This window comes from Artemia franciscana, chromosome 15 (assembly GCF_032884065.1).
Source record: "Artemia franciscana chromosome 15, ASM3288406v1, whole genome shotgun sequence".
Taxonomy (NCBI): domain Eukaryota; kingdom Metazoa; phylum Arthropoda; class Branchiopoda; order Anostraca; family Artemiidae; genus Artemia; species Artemia franciscana.
The window spans coordinates 43,657,473-43,679,575 of record NC_088877.1 but is presented as its reverse complement, the minus strand read 5'-3'; the positions used below and the strand labels follow the sequence as shown (position 1 = coordinate 43,679,575).

General features: G+C 36.0%; 1 protein-coding gene across 8 annotated transcripts in view; it reads right to left on the bottom strand.

Annotated features, from left to right (window-relative positions):
* The window catches only part of LOC136036513 (sodium channel protein Nach-like), a 128,296-nt gene that overhangs the window by 60,948 nt on the left and 45,245 nt on the right, over positions 1 to 22,103 (bottom strand). For 7 of the 8 annotated variants that reach the window (XM_065718809.1, XM_065718814.1, XM_065718806.1 and 4 more), the window contains exons 2-3: positions 12,423 to 12,632; positions 1,081 to 1,243 (exon numbers count right to left, since the gene is read on the bottom strand). In XM_065718809.1, the coding sequence (XP_065574881.1) occupies positions 1,081 to 1,221 (141 nt within the window). In that variant the 5' untranslated portion in view covers positions 1,222 to 1,243; positions 12,423 to 12,632. Of the gene's footprint in view, positions 1 to 1,080; positions 1,248 to 12,422; positions 12,633 to 22,103 lie in introns of all 8 variants that reach the window. The other variant, XM_065718811.1, reaches the window with a different exon arrangement.

The following is a 22,103-nucleotide window of genomic DNA, read 5'->3' as shown; positions in this document are numbered from 1 at the left end:
TAATATTTAGGGTAAAGATGGGGACTTGAGGAGGGGATGGGATTGATCCCCCTTATACATAAGATAGCTTAATTGTTTCATTGCATGTTCTTAGATCCCTCTTCATTTTCAATTCAGTAAATTTAAAAAATAGTCACAAATAGCAATAATTCTTTGAACAGGGATTATTTAAGCCTTGATTACTGAGAGGGGAAAAACGAACCAAAATTTCAGTTCTGGCCCTGCTTTTATATAAAAAAATGGTTCGCGGTACAGCACGGTCTTTTTCGACCTTTTTGCATTGCAAAACAACAATTTTGGTCCAAAAAACAATTTCAACAAAGAATATTCCTAAAAACACATAAAAACTTGGATTCTAAGCGTTGAGCCAGAAAAATTCGAATATCTTAGAAATCATGGTGATACTCTGGCACACTTGTACATGGCACAGGCTAAACATATGAATGAATGAATGAAACCCGTAAAAGTATAAAAAACGCAAAGTACAGAGTATTATAAATAAACAAAAACAATTGTATTTTATATAATTATATTTGCCTATTTACATCAACTAAAAGGTTATTGAAGACAATAGCATGAAAGTTTCATTTAAATAAAATGGTTCATTTGAGACTTTCATTGTTTACATTATTGCATAGACACACACGAGACTTGAAAGGGGAGGGGTGTTTAAATCACAACTAAGAGGAGATTATATAAACCTTCGAAACCACATGTTTTTTTGGGCCCAGCATTTCAGAAAAGTACTTCAGATCGATTTGAAGAGATATCAATTTAGCCACTAGCCTCCTTTAATAACTTCTGTGTTTGGTTTCGGAATCTTTGTTGTGAGAGAAACGTAGTTTCTCATTGGTGGTGATTTTAAATACAAAATAAAATTATATTTATACTTTAAAATCACAGAAGAGAGAGAGAGAGACAGAGAGAGAGAGAGAGAGAGAGAGAGAGAGAGAGAGAGAGAGAGAGAGAGAGAGAGAGAGAGAGAGAGAGAGAGGGGTTCGAGTATCCCCCTGAAACCAACGTCGGCCAGAAAAAACTGCATAAGACGAAAGAATACCTGAAAATATTTGGATTTCATACCTTTAGAATAACCTTTCTGATTTCTTGAAGAGTAAAATTGGCAGATTCCAATTTGTCTCTCACCGGATTAAGCTCTCCTTCATTTAAATACGCTGCATCGATTCGTGTCATCAATCTGATGATGCTCTGAAGCTCTTTCATTGACAAATTTGCTTTCAAAATCCTTGCTTAATCAAAAAAAATGTATAACTTATGTTAGTCTGCATCAAGGGATATCCGTTGTATGTGTGTCTGTCCGAGGGGGGGGGGAGAGATGGGTAACGTTACGACCCCGGTCCTTTTGTTTATTCCCCCTAGAGTTTGAGAATACCTTTTTAGTAATGTGGTATCATATTCAGACATTTGCCAAATCCGAGGTCTGGATCAGTTTTGGTTCTAAACTGGTTTGTTAGTGCTTATTTTGAAGACAAGTTCCAAGTGAAGCTGTGCTTGTGCGTTATAACTGTTGATTAGCTTTAGAAAATTGCGTCATAGCCTGAAATTCTCTGTCTTATATTTTGAACTAACTTTATTTCTAGAGTATATATCATGTTTTATGAGGTCTTGATATTGAATAATATAAAAGGACATTTTTACAGATAAAAGTGCTATATTACTGGCTATTATCAGTATGGCACACGACAACAAGGAGTTGCCATCCAAATGACTCTATATGCAGTTATATGATTTTTGGTACCAGAAGGCACCAAATTAAAAGAAAAGAAGTAAAAACATGGGTTAAAAATCTGCAAAAACCTAGCCAAATCATATAACTCTAATGGCTCTTGGCCAAGAGGGGGGCTCTTGCCCCCCCCCGGGGAGGGGCTCAATCTGGGGTTTATGCCCACCCCAAGATTTAGCCCAAGTGGTGCCTCTGTATAAAATGTACTTTAAGTTTAGAATTCAGCATGAATTCGTCATGTCTTACAACTAAAAAAATGTTCTGAGGGAAAAAAACTAAATCAAAATGCACTGTGTACTTCCAGTTTATCAAAAAGGTGTATTTGAAATATCTTAAGAACGACTAAGGGTATTAGGTTTAAAGTTTAATAGTATGTTGAGGGGGGCGTTGAAAAGTGGCTGAAGGGCAACCAGTCCCCCTCTTACGTCCTTTTCTGCTGCCCTCTCCCAAAAGACATCTATTAAACAATTTTTGTGTTTTAAGTTATTCTCTGAAACATGAATTTGGCGTGGCGCACCTGGGCATGTGATAATCATTTGTTCGAGACAAGTCTTATCTTGTCTTATAACCTAAGAACATGTTCTGAATAAAAAAAAAATAGTAAGATGAAACTATGCACGAAATCTGTTAAGATATGAACTTCTGAATTGTCATGAGAAGGTCAAAAGGTGCTTATATGTTGACAGGTATTATCTAATTCTAGAATCACCTAGTCATCACTGTATTACTGAAAATCCTCTTAGGCTATGAACCAAAATTCTTTAAAACATAATCAAACTTCAACTGGCCTTTTTGAAAAGGGGTTTTCCGGAGACATATTCTATTTGGTAAAATGAACTTTTCATTCAATTTTACCAATATTTTATCCCTTTTCGATTAATTTATCCATAGCAAAAGAGACTTTTTTCCAGGAAAGGGGGCAGCCGGCCAGGGTTTCGTGTCTGTCTCTAGCAATGTTCATGAGTCTATCAATCACTATATCTATCTGTAAAGATAGCAACTCCTTAAAACATATTCTAAATGAAAGCACTTTTTATTAATTTTGATTAATTTATATGTAACAAAATAAAGAGCAATGTTAATAAATTAAGAAATAGCGAGCTCTAAAAGTGGGGGGGGGATAATTTTACATTTTTGGGCTAAAATTCCCACTTTGAGATTTCGGACCCCTCATCCTACGCGTAAGCATTGACTAGCTTTCCCCTTAGTATTTGGAGCGCATGTGTGTAACATACTTTCCATGTGTGACAGCAACCCCAATTGAAAATCTAAATAGGGAGGGGTTTGATGAGAAGCTGTTTTTACAACAAATACCGATTTATGAAAATTCAATTAAAAAAAGATATTTTAAGACAAAAGCAGAACACGACACCATAATTTAAAGACACATAACATATCCAATATGCAGCAGAGATTGCCAGTCCCCTTGAGCTCCTTATTCTCTTCATGTGAGTTTGGTTTTCACCCCAAATAAGATGACATATATTCTCAAACGTGTATTCTTACTGCAACGATTGAAAAAGTATATTTACTTTATATATAGTGTTTTAAGTAACTGTAAACAGTCAAATTTTTAGTTTGAATTTTTTGAAAGGCCATAGGAGAATAAAACAACAATTATCAACATGCTTTTTCCCTCTTATGATGAGCTTTTAGAAAAAAATACAAGTAAAATTGTAGGATATATTAAACTTACTCCCTCATATATATTTTATTCCCTCATATAATTCTCTTTCATATAATTTTTATTTGTTTGATATTTTTTCCTAGCCTTTTACTTTCGCTTGAAAACATGTGTTTTTTAATTCAATTTCTATTCGTTTTTTGTGAACTAGACACATTGGTTTCACATATTAAAATGAACATCCGGTTCATAATTTTCAAAAGTGTCGTGGTATCGGGGCCTCTTTGTACAAACTCAAATTTTGAAGAGCATCCCTAACACTCCCAACTCCGTGCAGGTAAGTATCTAAAAAACTTAATACTCACAATAGAAGGAGATCATCATCTAAGCCCCCATACTGCACACTTAGTAAAAGCATTCCTCTAGATAAATAGAAGTTAGGTATAAACGCTTCACAATTTTATCTGTAGTATCCTAACTTCAAAAGTAGTGGGGCTTAAAGGGGCCCCGTGACATACCTATCCCTTTGAATCCAACTCCTGACACTCTCTTTAAAGTTCTTGAAGATGCAGATGCAAGTTACGTAAAAGGGAACGTTTTCTAAGAGATGGAGGTGTTGATAACGTAATAGGTAATATTTTCTAAACAAATCATTTGATAATTACTTAAAAACCTGAGGATACAGGGGAAAACCTTCAGGGGCCCGCTAAATCATGATTTCTTTCGTTATTACGTAATTGGGTTTGGGATGTTACATAATAGAAATTGTTTCTTTTTAAAAAAAACCCGAGGGCCTGGAAAAGAGCTTCAGGAATCGCTAGTGGGGGACCTTCGAGACACCGTGTCCTAGCGAGTAATTCCACCTGGCCCCTAGCAACCGTTTCCTTCGGGGTATCCCCTGGCAACCAATTCAACCAGGGCTTGAGTATCTAATTCCACCGAGCCCCTAGGTAGGGACAACTTTTTAGGTTGCCCCTACCATTCAATTCCTCCGGGAAGAAGCCCCAGCAACTAATTTCACAGGCGGCTCCTACCGAGCAATTCCAATGGAGAGAAAAAGCAGCTAATTTCAACAGGGATCCTAGCAGTTAATTCCAACATGGCACCAAACAATTCAGTGGGAGCCCTAGCATCCAATTACATCGGGGGCCCCTAGCATCCAATTCCCCCAGGGTCCCTAACAACATTTTCAACCGGGGACCCTAGTAGTCAAATCCAACGGATGGCCTAGCATTCAATTCCAACAGATGTCCTAGCATTCAAATCCTACAGAAGTCCTATTATCCAATTTCACTGACAATACGTTTTTCAAGACGTTTCAAGTTTTCCTTGGTTGTTATATAAAAGGGGAATGCTCACTTGTGTTAAGGATGATGCAACTTCACGTGACATACTAGACTTAAGTGGCCCGTGGGGGATCCCTGCTTGTAATTGAGGGCACACACACGGGGTGTTACATAGTGATAGTGCACACGTGGGTTGTTAGACAATACTTTAAGAGTTTTCATTTTCTTTCAATGCGTTTTTTCAGGGAACTCTTATAATCCAAATATTTGTCCACATTATGATTCAAAAAGGATTTGCTCCCAATAGAATGGGGTGCTAGACAGCTGGACTATGAAAGCCTTCCTAATATTATTATTTGGGAAATACTTTCTAGTTTATAGGACATTGCACGCAAAGAGAACCCCCTGTCCTACTTTCTAGAATGATTAATTGGATTGCGTATTATTTCCTATGACTGCAATGATTAAGAGGCAGGGGAGAAAATTGATTATTAGACTTTGGTTACATATAAAGTGCAGCTGTTTGTTAAGTAACACTTTTAGAGGGCATTATCACATAATATTGGGTGTTGTTCTCATCGCTTTTTCTTAGCAATAGTTTTTGTATTTTTTGCATAATGTCTGCTTCGATTATAATGTCTACTTCGAATATCTACCCCTCAACTACGATACCTACTCGAGTAACTACCGACTCCCACTCATCGATGGACAACATTTTTTTCAATATGTGACACCGAAACATCCGGAAGGTTGAATTATCGGCCAGAAAAGTGTTTTGCAAAATAACTGGGAGTCCTACTTGATGAGAACCTGTCATTCCTGCATCACATTCAAGCAGTAGAGCTGAAGATATCCGGAAATCTAGGAATAATAAAGAACACTGTGTCGCAAGAAACATTTATTCTGCTATACAACACTTTTATCAAACCCTCTTTACATCACTATGCAGTGATCTGGCAATCGACTTTTAAAAATCACTTGCAGAAGCTCAATTTGACTAATAAGCGATCTTTGAGATTAATTAGAACAAATGAAGAGTATTTGTCAACGGAGTCGCTGCATTATCCGTCGAGCTTGACCTTTTTGTGTTCAAGTTTCTTGCTGGTGAACCCCCTCTGCATTTAAAACATTATTTCGACCAATCTTGGACCAGCATAATGTAAATACCCGAGTATCATCAGACTTGCAAAAAACCTTCTCCCCGACTGTAAGATCGGATCTCACTCCGAATAAAATTTGCGGAAGGTTATGGAGCCTGCTCCCAGAAGAGCTGACTGGTGGGAGCTCCCTCGCTTAATTTAAAAGAAGAGTAAAAAATCATTTATTAGCATCGGAAAAGACTATTTTAATAACGGTTAATGTAATGATTTTGTATGATGTATTAAATATAAATAGATAAAAATAATTTATTTTTTGGTATAATCATGAGGTGGTTTCCCCCGGGGACAGGGCAGAATGATAATTGGTATTTTTGTTGGATAAATGGGAGGTAAGGTTGTTTCTGAGAGTAGGAGCAGTGACTATACTGGGTATTACGTTTAAAAGGTAGCGATTGAGGATATCGGCGTCCAGGAATGGACAGATTTTTGTTGTTATACGTAATTTATTTTTAAATTGATAATAAACCCCATTGAACCCATTATTGGATCTTGGATGTACAATCAGAGATGAAGTAAAAGCGAGAGTATCATTGTGGCTAGAATATGGTACAACTTTCTATTGATCAAAAGTTTTTCTTTTCCTCTTCACTAAACAAAATTAGAGGTAATAATCAAAGATCATACCTATGTACATAGGCGACAAGATGCTTAAATTGCATTGATGAAATATTTTGCATTTTTGTCCTGGAACAAGAAGTCTAAAACTGAGGGCTTTATTGTACATACAAATTCTATTAATAGGAAAAACGTTATAAAATCATAAAATCACAGGAAAAGCAGTTAAAACTCAACAAATGGAAAAATGAAACGTGAAAAGGCTTAGATTGCATAAGACATAAGTAAAAAAACTATGAATTAAAGAAGGACAGGGGGGCATAGTAACCAATTTCCAGGGTGGGAGAAGTGAAGGCTTGTTATTAGAGATAAATTTAAACCATATTAAGAGTTATTTCTCAGAGGTATTTATGAAAATGGCACGTTTCTTTGAGCCAACATTATGCATATTCGATCCACCGTGACAATCTGTAGCTAGTCCACCTGCTAGCAACCTATCCAAGAGGGGGTTTGTTATTAGACATAAATTAAACCATACTAAGAGTTATTTCTCAGAAGTCTTGATGAAAATGCTACGTTTCTTTGAGCCAAGACTATGTATATTTACACCACCGGGGCAATATGTGGCTAGCCAACCCTACCCAGGAGATCCAAAAGGAGATGGTTGTTATTAGAGATATATTTAAACCATATGAAGATCTATTTCTGAGAGTTCTTAACGAAAATGCCTCGTTTCTATGACTGGGTGCAAGGTTCTAGTTGATGACTATGACTAAGGCAAACTTCTTGCTACTGTTGCTGTTAATCACATTATCCGTTAATAGATCTTATCACCATGTTTCTGGTACTAGCATTCAAAAAAAAAGGAGACAAACCTACTACAGCACTAACATCATAATGAATATCTTATTCAAGTGCCGAAACTGCAACCAATGTAAAAATAATTTCATGATAGACGGTGAAATCGTAAGCAAAATAAATAGAGCATTGACAGACAATATCACCTATGAATATAAATATCGATAGATGGAAAACGTGAAGATAAAGTATTTCAAGAAAGTAGGTTTTCATGATAAAGTTACTGTAGAAGTGAATGCTCGCAAAGAGAAATTTTTGAAATACAAAACAAGCATTAATGAGGATCTTATTTGAAATGTATTCTTGCGTTGTCATGACAGTGAGGCGTTCAATTCCTTTCGAGTGCTGAAGAATTTTGACCATCAAAATGGTTGACATGTGTGAGTAATATTTCCAGAGATGATAGTGCTCAAACAGAGTGCAAGTTTGGAACTTTTAGTGGGTGACAAATGCCAGCTGCTTTCTACTGTTGCTGGTAACATATTACTCGTTGATATATCCTTTTTCTGGCATTACCATTCAAAAGATGACAAGAAGAAGACAATCTTACTACAGTACCAACGTCATAACGCATATCATATCCAGGTTCCGAAACGGCAACCTATGAAAAATAATGTAATAGACGTGAAACCTCAACTGAAACATAAAGGGTATTGAGAGACATTATCACCAAGGAATAAAAAGATGAATTGATAAAAAAAAGGACCGGCAAACGTTAGAGTTTACCAGCATAAACTGTCCAGGAACCCGGCAATATCTGTGGTGAAATGTATTGCGAGGTTGTTAAAAGTTGTGTATGACCCCAAATTGAATATATGATATCTCAAGAGAAAACATTGCGAAGAATTTTACGAGATGGATTCAAAGCAATATTTTTTTATGATGATATTCCACATGTCATCATTTCAATAAAAATATTTTTTGCATTTCTTACTTATGTTTCCGTTATTTTTAAGGTGCGCCAACAACTTCAACATTTACAATAATTATTCGAATGTCACACACAAAAGAAAAGAAATTTTCAGAGACATAGGTACTACGCCCGGGCTCATAGGGGTTCTACTAGTGTCTAAGATAGGTTAGCAGGGTTATTAAACAAAGTCACAGAGATGCGCTGGATTTTCTTCCACAAAGATACATACATAGATATACAAACACACACACAGATGCACAAACACACACACACACACACATGCACACATACACACACCCACAAACACACACACACACAAACAAACAAACACACACACACACACACACACAAACACACACACATACACACAAAGACACACACACACACACACACACACACACACACACACACACGCGCGCATTTACATCCAGTTTAATTCCCTTTATAATTTCGTCCTTAGCTTGTGATCACATACAATAGCGTTCTCCAAATTTTTAGCCCTTTTGACTTATGGTCAAGGCTAAATTTACTGAAGCCTTTGCCACTTTTTCAGTCCATTTTGATACAAGTAGCAAAAGTAAGGAGATTCAAATATTTTGTGCATTTTTCTTTATTTGGTATCTTCTCAGGCACGCACCCATTCAGCGAAATATCGAACTTCAACTTCAGGGATATGAATTGAATGCAGGTATTTTTCACATACAAAGTCTTCCAAATTTAATAGTGGAATGTATTTATCACATTCCACTAATAACAGTTTATCCAGAACATTTCCCTTTAACGTAAAGAGCTTGCACACCGAAAAAACTGCATATTTTTCAAATTTCTTCTTGTGCTGTTTTTTTATTTCATGACCATTTTCATTGCATTGTCTTATGGGTTTATCAAAGAAGCCACTTCGGCTTATAATACTTTATGCTGCACGCCCTCGTTTTTTATTATACTTAAACATATTGTATTTGAGATGCCATTTATAGCTACATACTTCACAACATTGTTCATCTAATAATATGAATGCCACTCAAAAATGACACCACACGAGAGTGTTTCAGTCAGATATTTTCTGAGTCCATTATACCGAACATTGAGATAACTGTTGCAAAAAAAAATCAATGTTGACACACTGAACTCTTAATATTGAAGAACACAAATCATAAGATCTATCATGTCACGTCTTGTTGACATTCAAAACCTGTTTTGTCAGATTATAAAGGCCCCATTGGAACCGAAACAAGTCATGTGATATTACGTCATCTTGACTTGTAAATATTGGACCAAATCAATATTGTTTCCTTTTTTACAACCAGGGGCTCGTAAAATATCAAACCACACGTTTTAGACCTTTAAAACTTGTTTTTACTGGATTGTAAAGACCCCTCGTGACCAAAATTTATCCTTACAATGTACAAATGATACCGATAGAAAACATATAATAAACTAGCTACTGTGGATGACCAGCCATAGATTACCATGGAGGCAGCCGCATAAAAATCCTGGAATTGTCGAAACTCGGAGCGGAATTGGGGAAATTGGAACTCTGGAATCGAGAGACAAAAGTGGTAGGACCAGAACTGAGGGAACTATAGTCGGTAGAACTGGGTGGGCTGGAACTGGAATTGATGGAGCTTGGAGCAGAACAGGTGGGATAGTTGGAACAGTGGAATAGGGAGGCGGAAGCGGAATTGGATTACAATTTATTAAAAAAATATATGAAAAAGGTTTTAGAAATCATAAGGGGCTCCAGAGGGACAATCATATTTGGAACAGTGACGTGAATTAAAATGGTATATCATGTTAATGGTGGCTTGCAAAAACATGAATCAAAGCCTTTAAAGCATGATTTTTAACAATAAAATATCTTGAAAATGACTTAGGAATGATGAGGGGTGCCAGAGAGATAGTAATAATGTGGCACAGTGGCTTGAATTAACATAGTGTTTCACGGAGTGGGGTAGCTGGCAAAAACACGTAACAATGGACTATAAGCAAAATTTTATCAATAAAATATCTGAAAATGCCTTAAGAGTGATAATACGTATCACAAAGATACCACTAGTCAGCCAAATATCGTCATGGTGGCGTGAATTCCTTTGGGGGTATTATGTTGGGGGATGGCTTGCAAAAACACAAATAAATTGACTTCAGCCACTATTTTATCAAGAAAATATCTGAAAAATATGTTAGGAATGATAATAGGCATCACAGGGATGCCACAGGCCAGACACATATTGCCATGGTGGGATGAATTGCTTGGACTGACATATTCTGCAGCTTGAAGTTAAGGTGGGAGATGTTAAAGGATTTTTTCGGCGGAGGGGTCTGAAATCTAACACCCAGTTAAAGAAATGAAACATTTTCACTAAGACCTCTTAGAAATAACTTTTAATATTGCTTAGATTTATCTCTAATAACAACCCTCCCTCTCTGGAATTGCTTGCTAGGGTATGCTAGTCACATATTGCCACAGTGGCGTGATTATGTCTTGGCTCAAAAAACGCGAACTTTTCATTGAGATCTCTCAGAAACAACTTTTAATATGATTTAAATTTATCTCTAATAACAAGCCCCCTCTCGAAGGATTAGAAATGATAGTGTGGTAAATGATTTTTCTAAATATGGTGGTTATGAGGTTAGAAATAAGCTACCGAAGATTATGAGCATGATTTTTGAAAGAGGGAAAGAACACAGTAATTTTAGGAAAACTCTAATTAAACCCCTCTATAAGAAGGAGATAAGATGAGTCTGACAATTATAGAGGTATTAGCCTGGTTTCTGTAGGTAGTAAATTACTTACTATGATTATACCTTTTGGCTTAGAGATGCTGTAGCTAAAGGTTTAAGAGAAGAAGAGTATGTTTTTAAGAAGGGCAGAGGATGTTTGGACCAAATGCTAACTTTTATATTATTAAGTGAGAATCGCCTGAGTCTTCAAATGCCTTTAGTCCTAAGTTTTGTATATTATGAGCAAGCGCTTTATACAGCTGATAGAAGAGCTTTAGCGAAGGTCTAAAGCTTAGCAAAGGCTTAGTGAAGGTATACCAGATAAATACATTAAAGTGATTAGTCCTATGTAAGAGAATAACAATGCTGCGGCTAAGGTAGGAAAAGAGATGATTAGCTGTTTTCTTATTAAATCAGGAGTTAAGCAGGTTGCAGCTCTAACAAAATTTATATGGATCATTTTGATGGACTTGTCTTAAGCAACTCAGCAAAGGCAATGGGGGAACTCATTGGCTTCCCCATTGGGGATTTGGGGAAAATTCTCCTGAATTTATATTAAGCTGATGCTGTAAGCATCGTTTATGAAGGCGTTAGCAAAACGAATGAACTTTGGAGCTTTTGCGAGTTCGGGGTCTGAGAATAGGTTGAAACTTTATGTTAAGAAGACTGTGTCGCTAATGCTAGGAATAAGTGAAGATGAAAAGATGATTATGGGTAATGATCAGATTGATCAAGTGGACACCCTTACTTACCTAAGTAGACCGTGGATGCAGTGAAGATATTAAAAGTAGTATAACCGAGGCCCTGGGGTTTTTCACATTTGACGAAAGTTTGGAAGAATAGGAAGATAAGTCTGCAAACCAAGATTAGAATATTGGAAGCTACCAAGATGGTAGTGGTGAAGCATAAGCACTCTGGAAAACCCAATAAGATTTGCTAGATGTTTTTCATAGAAATTGCCTACGGATTGCTTTAGGTACCAGACTGACTGACTGTATCTAATACAGCAGACTGTACGAAAAGTGTGTTTCAATCCCGCTTTCTGGGCTATAACGAGAGAAAGGTTGAGGTGGCTAGGGCACGTTCTGCTGATTAAGGATAACAGATTACTAAAGACGGTTTTTTCAACCAATCGTCTATACAATGCCAGATTCATTCAAACTAGAAGAGTTTGAATGAATTAAAAGGAAAGGAAATTTTTTGGTATTTTCTGTTCGGATATACTTGAAGTAATTGTTTATTTCAAATATTCCTTGTTTTAGATTCTGTTTATTCTTTCAGAGCAATTTTTGGTCGTTTTAAGTTAGAACTGCTATTACATAACCTTATTTATAATCATTTTAGGTTTTAATGTTTAATTTCCTTTTATCTTAATTTTTAGTTTAAAGTAAATTCTAATTTTTACCATTTGCTATGCTATTTATTTTTCTTGAAAAAAATTTTTGTGGAAGACATTTTTTAATTATTTAGAAAAGGAAAGCAAATTTTAAGATAAGATTATGAGTAAGTAAGAAATAATTTAATTAAGATAGTAAACAAGAAAGTAATATGAGGTAACCAAAACCTGGGACTGCTGGCAACTTCTATCAGCTTTTTCTTAGATCCTTTATTGACATTACAAATGGCTATCGTCGGGAAATCAATTTGATCAACAGCCAGTCCTTTTGCATCAAATGTTACAATGATTGGCGAGCTATCCCACTGCTGGTAAACAGTTAGAATGAAATATCCTGAAGCTAATAGCGCAGCAAAAAAGACTATAGCCCAAAGAACCCTAGAAAAAGAATTAATTATTTATCTTAATTGTTTTTGGATGTTGAACCTTATTGCATTTTTCTTATTAATATTTTTTCATTTATAATCGACAATAATTCTAATTACATTTTTAATGAAATTATTTTATAATACCAATATTTTCACATGTTTATCCCAGCTCAAATATTTTAAAACTACCAAGAACATCAAAATTAAAATATGTTTTAAACGCAAAACCAAAATTAAGTTTATTCGTTGCATAATATCACGATCTTCTAACAGTTTTCTTTTGGTGGTTTAAAAATTGTGAACTTTCTTGGGTAGCACTATTTTGTCCTCAATTTTGGTGCGCTGAATCGTTAAAAAATTGATAAAATAGATAAATAGAATAGATAAAATAGGTAAATATAATAGATAAAATAGGTGAATAGAAAGAAAAAATCAGTATTGGGTAAAGTACCCCAAAAAGTTCTAAATATAAGTAAAACGTACTGAACCAAATTTTACTTAAATATCATTACTAAGTACTCATTACTAATTGTACTGGAGTACTTAGTATTTGAATACATACTTAAGCACAGAAGTGCATGGCTTGAAGGCATTTTTTTCATGGTAAAGAATATGGTTAGGTTGACATGAGAGAAACTTACTCGAGGCTGTTCTAAAAAATTCATGGGAGGGTATTTTATTGGTAGCACCCCCTCCACGGAACAATTTTTTTGGTAAAACCCCCTCCCAAACGACAATCCCGGATACGCCCCTGATCCACACACAACAATTCAGCTTCAACCATATTAGAACTTTTATAGCAAACAAAACACACAAAAATCAGCTTCTTATTCATTATAAAAATATATACTGTCTAAAAATTATACCAGTATCGACTTTCATAGCGGCTTCATTTGGTGAACATGACAAGTGACGTAACAAGCAGGGCATATCCAACTTTTATGTCAAATAGGCTTTCCAACCTTTTTCAGATGTTTTTTTCTTGTGTCGCCCGTCTGAACACCGCATTAAGGATCGTTCACATTGGTGTGATAAGAGGAATAAGGAAAATGAAGCTCGGTTATATTTTTTTCCGACCCATCATCAATCAGAATGCTTAATTGATGGGGTCAACCCGTCAAGAAAGATATGGAAGTCAAAATGAACAAAATATTAACTTTACGTGTCTCTTTTAATATATTCGGATGTAGTAAAGAAACCTTGCTTATCACACCAATGTGAACAATGCTTACATTTACTAAAGAAAACTAAAGTTCTGTCTTTACTGACAGATTCTGGTGTCACATTCTGGAATCTGAACCAATGAAGACCGGTCATTTTTTGACAGATTGATAGATCTGTCAACAGATGACTGGCACCAGAACCTGACAATGAAGACTGAACTTAAACAATGAAAACTTCGTCTAAACAGTTGCCATGGTTCTATGATCGATAGCACACTTTGATATCCCACAACTTCGAAAAAATATGTCTAAAAAAGTCCTTATTTTAATGAGGAGTCATGACAGCTTTGTTACGTTTTAGTAACAAAAGCTTCTCAAACCTAGCGTCTTCTAAGTGATTTCTTTTTGTAGTCAATACATTTCGTAGTCAATACATTTCCTGCAGTGGAAAATAGGCTCTCAACAGGTACAAATGATGGGAGAGAGGTTTTAAATTTTTTAACCAGTTTTCCAACTCTTGAATAGTTTTTCAGAGAATCGAGGCTCCTTCTCATGTCTTGAAGAAATCTGAAGAATTCAGCTTTGAGACTAGTGCTTATATTTACTTTTTGATCATTGGCAGTATCGTCATCTCCATAAGCGACAATAAATCAGTAGTCTCATTTATACCAGACTTCTCAGCTCCTTCAGCCAGATCATCACTAGAGATAAACATGTCCAAACAAGTTCACTATGTCTATTATTCGTTGTTTTTACCCTTGCAAGGCTGGATTTAACCATTGTAATTTGAAACTCCGGTGAGAGCAAATAGCTATGACTAGTTCACAGAAGGCTTTCATTTGCAACTCCATTGAGAAACAAGCCCGAAGCGTCAATGCAAACCACCTAAATTGGCCTCTACTAATGGCAAAGCATGCTTGAGAATACGGATATTCTGAAGTCCTTTTAGTTTAGTCTCCAAACCATAAAGTTCTGGCAAACCAGAACCAAAATAACATTTTTTTTTTGCATTGCCAAAAATCTAAAGCTTGACAAAATGGATTTGTAATAAACACATACTCCTTAAGCAGATTCTTCTCTACCTACTTCAACTTTAAAAGTTTCTGTCCATCACAGGCACAGGATAACTTTTCCGCATCAAATATATCTACAACACACTCTACTATACCATGGAGAGAGTTTCAGCGTGTAGCATTTGGTATGACTGGGCGCCTTCCAAATAATTTCCAAAGCTTGTCGACACTACTACTACTAATAACTCACTGCAGCACCAAGCCGCCTGAGGCCAACACAGCTACGCACGCTCCTCCTCCAACCTAATCTATTTAAAGCCTCCCTCTTTACACCCTCCCAGGAAGTTCCCATTTCCTTTAAATCCTTATTTATGACATCCTCCCAACCCAGACAAGGACGACCTGCTTTCCGTGTAGCCCCAGACGGTTGGCCAAAAAGGACAATCTTCGGTAATCTGTCATCCTTCATCCGTAGAACGTGGCCTAGCCATCTCAACCTTTCTTTCATTATAGCCCCAGAAAGCGGGATTGAACCACACTTTTCGTACAACCTACTGTTTGAAATACGGTCAGTCAGCCGGGTACCCAGAACAATCCGTAGGCAATTTCTCTGGAAAACATCTAGTAAATTTTCATCTGCTTTTCGGAGTGTCCATGCTTCAGAGCCATATTTGACCACTGTCATCACTGTAGCTTCCAATATTCTAATCTTGGTTTGTAGGCTTATCTTTCTATTCTTCCAAACTTTTTTTAACTGTGAAAAAACACCCTGAGCTTTAGCTATTCTACTTTTAACATCTTCACTGCTCCCACCATCTTTACTAATAATACTACCAAGGTAACTGAAGCTCCCAACCTGATCAATCTTTTCGTTACCTAAGGTCACCTGTTCATCTTCACTTATTCCTAACCTTAGTGACTTAGTCTTCTTAACATTAATTTTCAAGCCTATTTTAGCACCCTGAACTCGTAAAACCTCTAAAAATTCATTCATTTTGCTCACACTTTCATCTAATATGCTTAAATCATCAGCATAATCTAAGTCCAGGAGCGTTCTTCCTCCCCATTTGATTCCATGGTCTCCAATTGCCTTTCCTGTGCTCCTTAAGACGAAGTCCATCAAAATGATCCATATAAAGGGGGATAGAACACAACCCTGCTTAACTCCTGATTTAATACAAAACCAGTTGCTAACCTCATTTCCTACCTTAACCGCAGCAGTATTATTCTCGTACATAGCGCAAATCACTTTAATGTATTTTTCTGGTATACCATATAACGATAAGACCTTTGTTAACGCTGTTCTATCAACAGAATCGAAAGCTTGCTCATAATCGATAAAACTAAGGACCAAAGGTGTTTGACAACGAAGGGACTTCTCAATTATTAACCTAAGAGTGAAAACATGGTCGACACATCCTCTACCTTTTCTAAAACCGCATTGTTCTTCCCTTAAAACTTTGTCTACAGCATGTCTCAGTCTAAAAAGTATCATATTACTCAGTAATTTGCTACCTACAGAGACCAGACTAATGCCTCGATAATTCCGACATTCACTCTTGTCACCTTTCTTATACAGTGGTTTAATTAAGGTTTTCCTAAAATCATTGGGTACTTCCCCTTTTTCAAAAATCATGTTCATAATCTTCAGTAGCTTATTCCTAACCTCAGAGCCACCATATTTAAGGAACTCATTAATCATACTATCAGCACCTGGGGCCTTATTATTTTTTAATCCTTCTAGTACTGTCGCTAATTCTTCCTCACTAAACAAATCTTCCTTCACATCCAAGGTATCACAAACTTTTTCATTTTCATCTATATCTTTTCCTGCAACTGTATCTCGGTTTAGCACATTCTCAGCTCTTGTATTTATCACATTCCATATGCTTTGGCATTTGCACATGGCGGATTGACAAGGTCTTTGAAATGAAGCATTAACAAATGCTCGCTCACTACCCTTTTGTGCAACCAGGTTTAGTGTATGACTGGAGCAACTCAAATCCTCTAGGAGATAAAATTTTCTATGCTGTCGGGAATATGAAAAACATATCCTATGGCAACAGTGCCTTCATTACAGTCAAAACCGTCATCAAAATCTTCCGAAACACTAAAAACTGGTAGTTCACTCTCTTTCGCTGTTACTGATGAAGCAGAATACACGATGAAAACTTTAACAAAATTGCTGGCATTGTCCACGACTGTTTTAACTGTTTTTGTCTGGCATAAGCTAGTCATCATTGATTGATTTTAGATGGGAAGCACAAGCAGAAAAATCTTGGGTTCCAATAAAGTGTCTGCACGTAGTTGCAGCCGACTTCCTTACATAATCAGAGTTAAACAAATGGGCCTTAACGCCAATGTAGATTTTTTTATTTGTGTTCCAGATTTCAGCAGTGGTGCATGATTCAACACACAAATTCGGGCTTTTGTCAGTCTTTGGCGCATTAAGATTAAAACCAGTTAATATTGCTTGACCAGTTTTCACAGAGGATTTTTTTGGATGTTTGTTTCATTGCGCAACTATTGAAATTGTGTACAATATTGTACAGCACTGTGAACAATTTGCTTTGGAAAATTGGATAATATTATAGCCGTTGCTATGGATGCCAGAGTACAATGGAATAAACCTTTGCAGGTCTCCATGGTCCATCAGGCAACCCGCCATGACGGTTATTGCCAATGCCATCTGTGGGCCTGCTTACTACAAGATAAATGATTTTTTGATTTTTTTCTCGTTTCTGTCTTCAAGATGCCCTTTAAACAGTTTGATTTACCCCTAACTCATTTCCAAGGATTCCCGTTATGGCCGTCAGAGTCCTGTAAATCGTTACAGATAGCATAGGTCGAGAAAACTTCATTGTTTTCTGCTATGGAGATCAACAGGAAATAAGACTTACTGAAAAAAAGTTTGGTATCGTACGAAGTTAATATACAGGAAGCGTCGCAAAAAAAAACTGGAAAAGGAGTAAATTTTGTGTTTGAAGAAGGCAAATACTCTCCCGAAATCTAGAAACAAAGATTAAAACAATCGGACGAGACGATAATTAGTGATATCTATGCTTCAGCATCCCTTGAGTTTACATCAAAGTTTCAGAGCATATTACAGACATAAGAAAGTTTTTTGAACGGAAATTCGAGGATTAGAAAATCGTGTGCCGCAGATGGAAAGGATAACAGACGATTTTGTACAGGAAAAGCCCCTAGATAGCTTAGTTTTCAAAAGTGTGAGGTAGTTACCGGGTAAAGATTTGAAAGCAACAACAATGAATATCATAACACAGAAAATGGGAGTCACCGGTTCTTTCGCAAAACGACATTCAGAGTATTTACCTCTACAGTTTAAATAATTCTCCTACACAAGGCAAAGGGATATTACACCGGTGATTGTGAAATTTAGAATCAGTGAAATGGCAAGGAAAGATTTCAAGAGCAAAGCTAAACTTGCTAAGTCAGGCATGTTTGCGCCTGAGACCCTAACGAAACGCTGTCGTCACATTCTGAATACGGCAAGGGATAGTTTTCGAGTGCAAAATGTCGGGTCTGATTGTGGGATAATTCTCGCAAAACCCTTGCATCAATCGGGACCACATCAAGGTTAAGCCGATTGAAGAGCTGCCTGTTTGATATTGATAGTTATTTAATTTCGGGTTTGGAGAATGAAGAGTCTAGAGTGAGTTATAAAACTTTGCAGTTTAGTAAATATTGTGATTCCTCGTATCTTGGAATAATGCAAAATGCTGGTTTCAATGCTTGTTCGTGTAACTGCCACCTTACTTCATCGTATGATGAGACATTTGGTTTTCTTTGGAAATTGTCGAAATCTCCATATTACGGCGCTTTGCAAAAATTTTGAGTTAGGCTAGTCCTCTATGGTCTTCTAGTTTTCCAGGCTATCAGCTTACCGTGAGGAGTAGATCTTCAAAGAACCACGGCAGAATCGGTTTGACTGTAAGTGATTCACTTAAATAATACCCAAGGGAGCATCTTATGTGTGGAGAGAAGGTAGGATAGAAACATTTTCTGTTGAAATTGAGATTGATATGAGGTGTGGCGTGAGGAAAATTATCCTGTCAGTAGTTTGTTAGCTTCCAGGTGCTTCGTATGAGGATTTCACAGAAGTTTTTCAAAGTCTTCTGATGATGTTTCAGATGTGAATTTGAATCTTTTACCTAGAGGTGCTTTAAACTTAGATTTTTGATATTTTATGGTTTCTTATGATCTTTTTCTCGCAGTAACAATACCTACTAGGATCACGGATTACTCTGCTACCCTGATTGACAATGTGTTTGTCTCTTCAAAGTATCCCCGAAAGGCGTTTTCTAATATTGTAGTGAATCCAGAATCTAATCATTTCCCAGTGGTATTTAGTATAAATTTACAAGTTTCATGCCAGAAAAAGTAAAATAAAATTGTTTGAGATATTAAGTCTGAAAACGTTCGGATGTTTAAAGAAGAAACAAGTGAAAAATCTTTTAAATTTGTCTTGAACCATAAAAACCCGTGTGAAGATTTTGCGCAATTTGTAGCATCACAACTACTTTTATTGATACCGTTGATTTCATTATTTAATTGGATAGGTTAAGAAATTTGGGCCATATATTTCCACATTAGGGAGGGGAGTAAAGTATTTTGACAGTGTGAAGTTAAAAAACAATTCTTACTTCATAATATGTAAAATAACTGCAGCTAACACATTTTGCATGCAGACCCGCAATACTTAAGCTCAATGTAATCTTAATGCTTAAACCTATACTTAAACCTAACTTAACTTAACATAAGCTAAATGTAGTTTTTGACCGTTTTTCATTTAATTAACAAGTAAATTTTTTTTTTTTTAATTTATTATAATAATATGGTTGCAGTTCAAAACCATATCGGTTGCCAGCCTTAAAAAAGTTTCTTTTTTAATGTAAATTTAAGATAAAGCCTACGAATTAATCACCAAAATAAAAATACTAATTTCCAAAAAGACTGTTTTGGTAAGTACTTCTCCTCAGAATATTGCAGGAGCCAACACTGGATTATAAGACCTTGCCATTTGGATACCAAACTTCCCACATTATCAGTATCCCTTTTCCTCTCAAACTAACTCTTATATCATCCCATCTATGCGTATACCATCTGAAATATATACACACAAATAAACTGTTGTACAACTACTCTAAAGGAGTTTTTTGAAAAAAAAATTGTTTGGCCAGAACAATAATCGAAAAATTTACATATTTAATAAAAGATTACCTTTCAAAAACGTATCGGCCCCCGGCCGCAATATAACGAAGTCCATGAAGAGACGTATTCAGAAGAAACTCTTCGGTAACTAATCCTAAAGCTGTTTTTGGCCCGCGTTCCTCCTCAAAAGCAACGCGGGGGCCGACCGCTGATTTTCGCTTCCTTGCCATTTACGTACTGGACTTTTTTACGTACTGCACACCAAAATTCACACAATGCTTCCTTATTTTTCCCACATTAAGTCTGTTATCATCCCATCGGTTTATTTTGACCATTAGAAAGGAAAAATGTTCCTAGATGTTTATTAGTCTAATTTATAAAGGAAAATTTGCTTTGGCTAAAGGCATGTTAAAATGTTGCTAGTTCGGGAAATTACTAGCACAGTAAACAATTACCCTGGGATAAAACAGATGTACTCATGAATTTTCTTGAAAACAATAATTTTAGAAATACAGTTATAAGTTTACCTTCAAGAAAAACGGTTATGTGTCTGCCTTTTTGAGACAAGTTTTTCCGTTCAGTATTTTCTTTCAACATAGTCTTTTCTTTACAGATAAAACCTTGTTTGGCCAAAAAGAAACATTTGGCCTTCTTGAAACAGTTTTTTATGAAAGTACAGAACCGGATCAAGGGTTGAATCGTATTTTCTAAGGTTAGGAAGGAAAAGTAAAGGTCCAATCAACCAAATAAAAAATATATATATAATAAATAAAAATATGAAATAAAAAAAAAATATATATATATAAAAATATATATATAGTTTATCTAGCAAATGTTAAAAGCACAATATTCGACAGAGTTTACCGTTCGTTTTCGGTTGGTCTCACTGTCACGCGTTACTCGTGCTCGAGAAACAAAATTTTGGTGAGCACAAAGGTATTCGCTCTCAAATTCTCTTTTCGAAAAAGAAGATTTTCTTTTTCATTGGTTTGTTCGAACAGTCAGACCTTCAAGAACCAAGGTTTGGCAGCATTACTTTTCATTGCATTTCCCGCCTGTTACGTTCTTACCACCTTACCTAGGCTCATTAAAAAAAACAACAATTTTAGAGCTTTCCTAAAAATTATAACAACTGATTTGTTTGAACAGTCAGACCTTCGAGAACCAAATTTGGCTATATTACTTTTCATTAAATTTCTCTTCTCTTACCTTTTGTCAACTTACCCAGATTTAGTAAAAAAAAATATTAAAATTTTCTTTTTGCTGAAAATTTAACAGAAACAGTAAATCTCAAGAATTGTATACGTTAAGCCTATCATGATCACAACGATTGCTGCAACTAAAAAGCAAATGACAACCAACAGTCACCGAAAGTTTAAAATGTGTTTTGTCAAGTGAGAGGAAAATTCGCGTTTCAAGCTGATTACGGAACTATTATTTCGATAAGACTTAATTCCAAAAGTCTGTTGCGAAAGCAAACTTATGGGAATTCCAGAAGAGAGCCTGAGACCCCTTGGTAACGGCATCAGATCAAAATAAAAAAATGTGTCATTGGAATCCATGGTAAGAAACCTGATGCACAGGATTTACAATCCCCCATCTTGAACAACAAGGAAACTCACTTTTTTTACATGGGTAGCACTAATTCTCTTTCCTTCTTCTTCTTCTTTTTTCTCTTTTTCTCCAGGGGTAATAGGATCGAACCAGCGTTCGTAGAATGTTTGGAAAGGGGTACAGTTTTAGTAACGTTTAAAAATACATTTTAAATTATTTCACTTTTTACTTAAATAAATTAAGACTTTAAGGAATAAATATCCACAGTCCAAATGGGAGACCTAAATAATTCAGAAGAGACAATGAAGAAATAATTTCTGGGCTAACATTAATAGTAACGGGAGTTTGTTGAGACGAACCGTAAACGAGATGCTCAATTTAGAAGGAGGCGACTTGAAGCCCAATCTAATCGGGACAAGAACAAAGTGTGTATTTTGGAGAAACATTAATAGTAACGGGAGTTTGTTACGTAATGGGGCTCAATTAGAAATGCAAGAAACTGTCTCCCCCATTGATTTATTCATTGTTTATCGTCCTCGTTAGCTCTGAGGATCTTGTACACAACTGGGACAACTAATG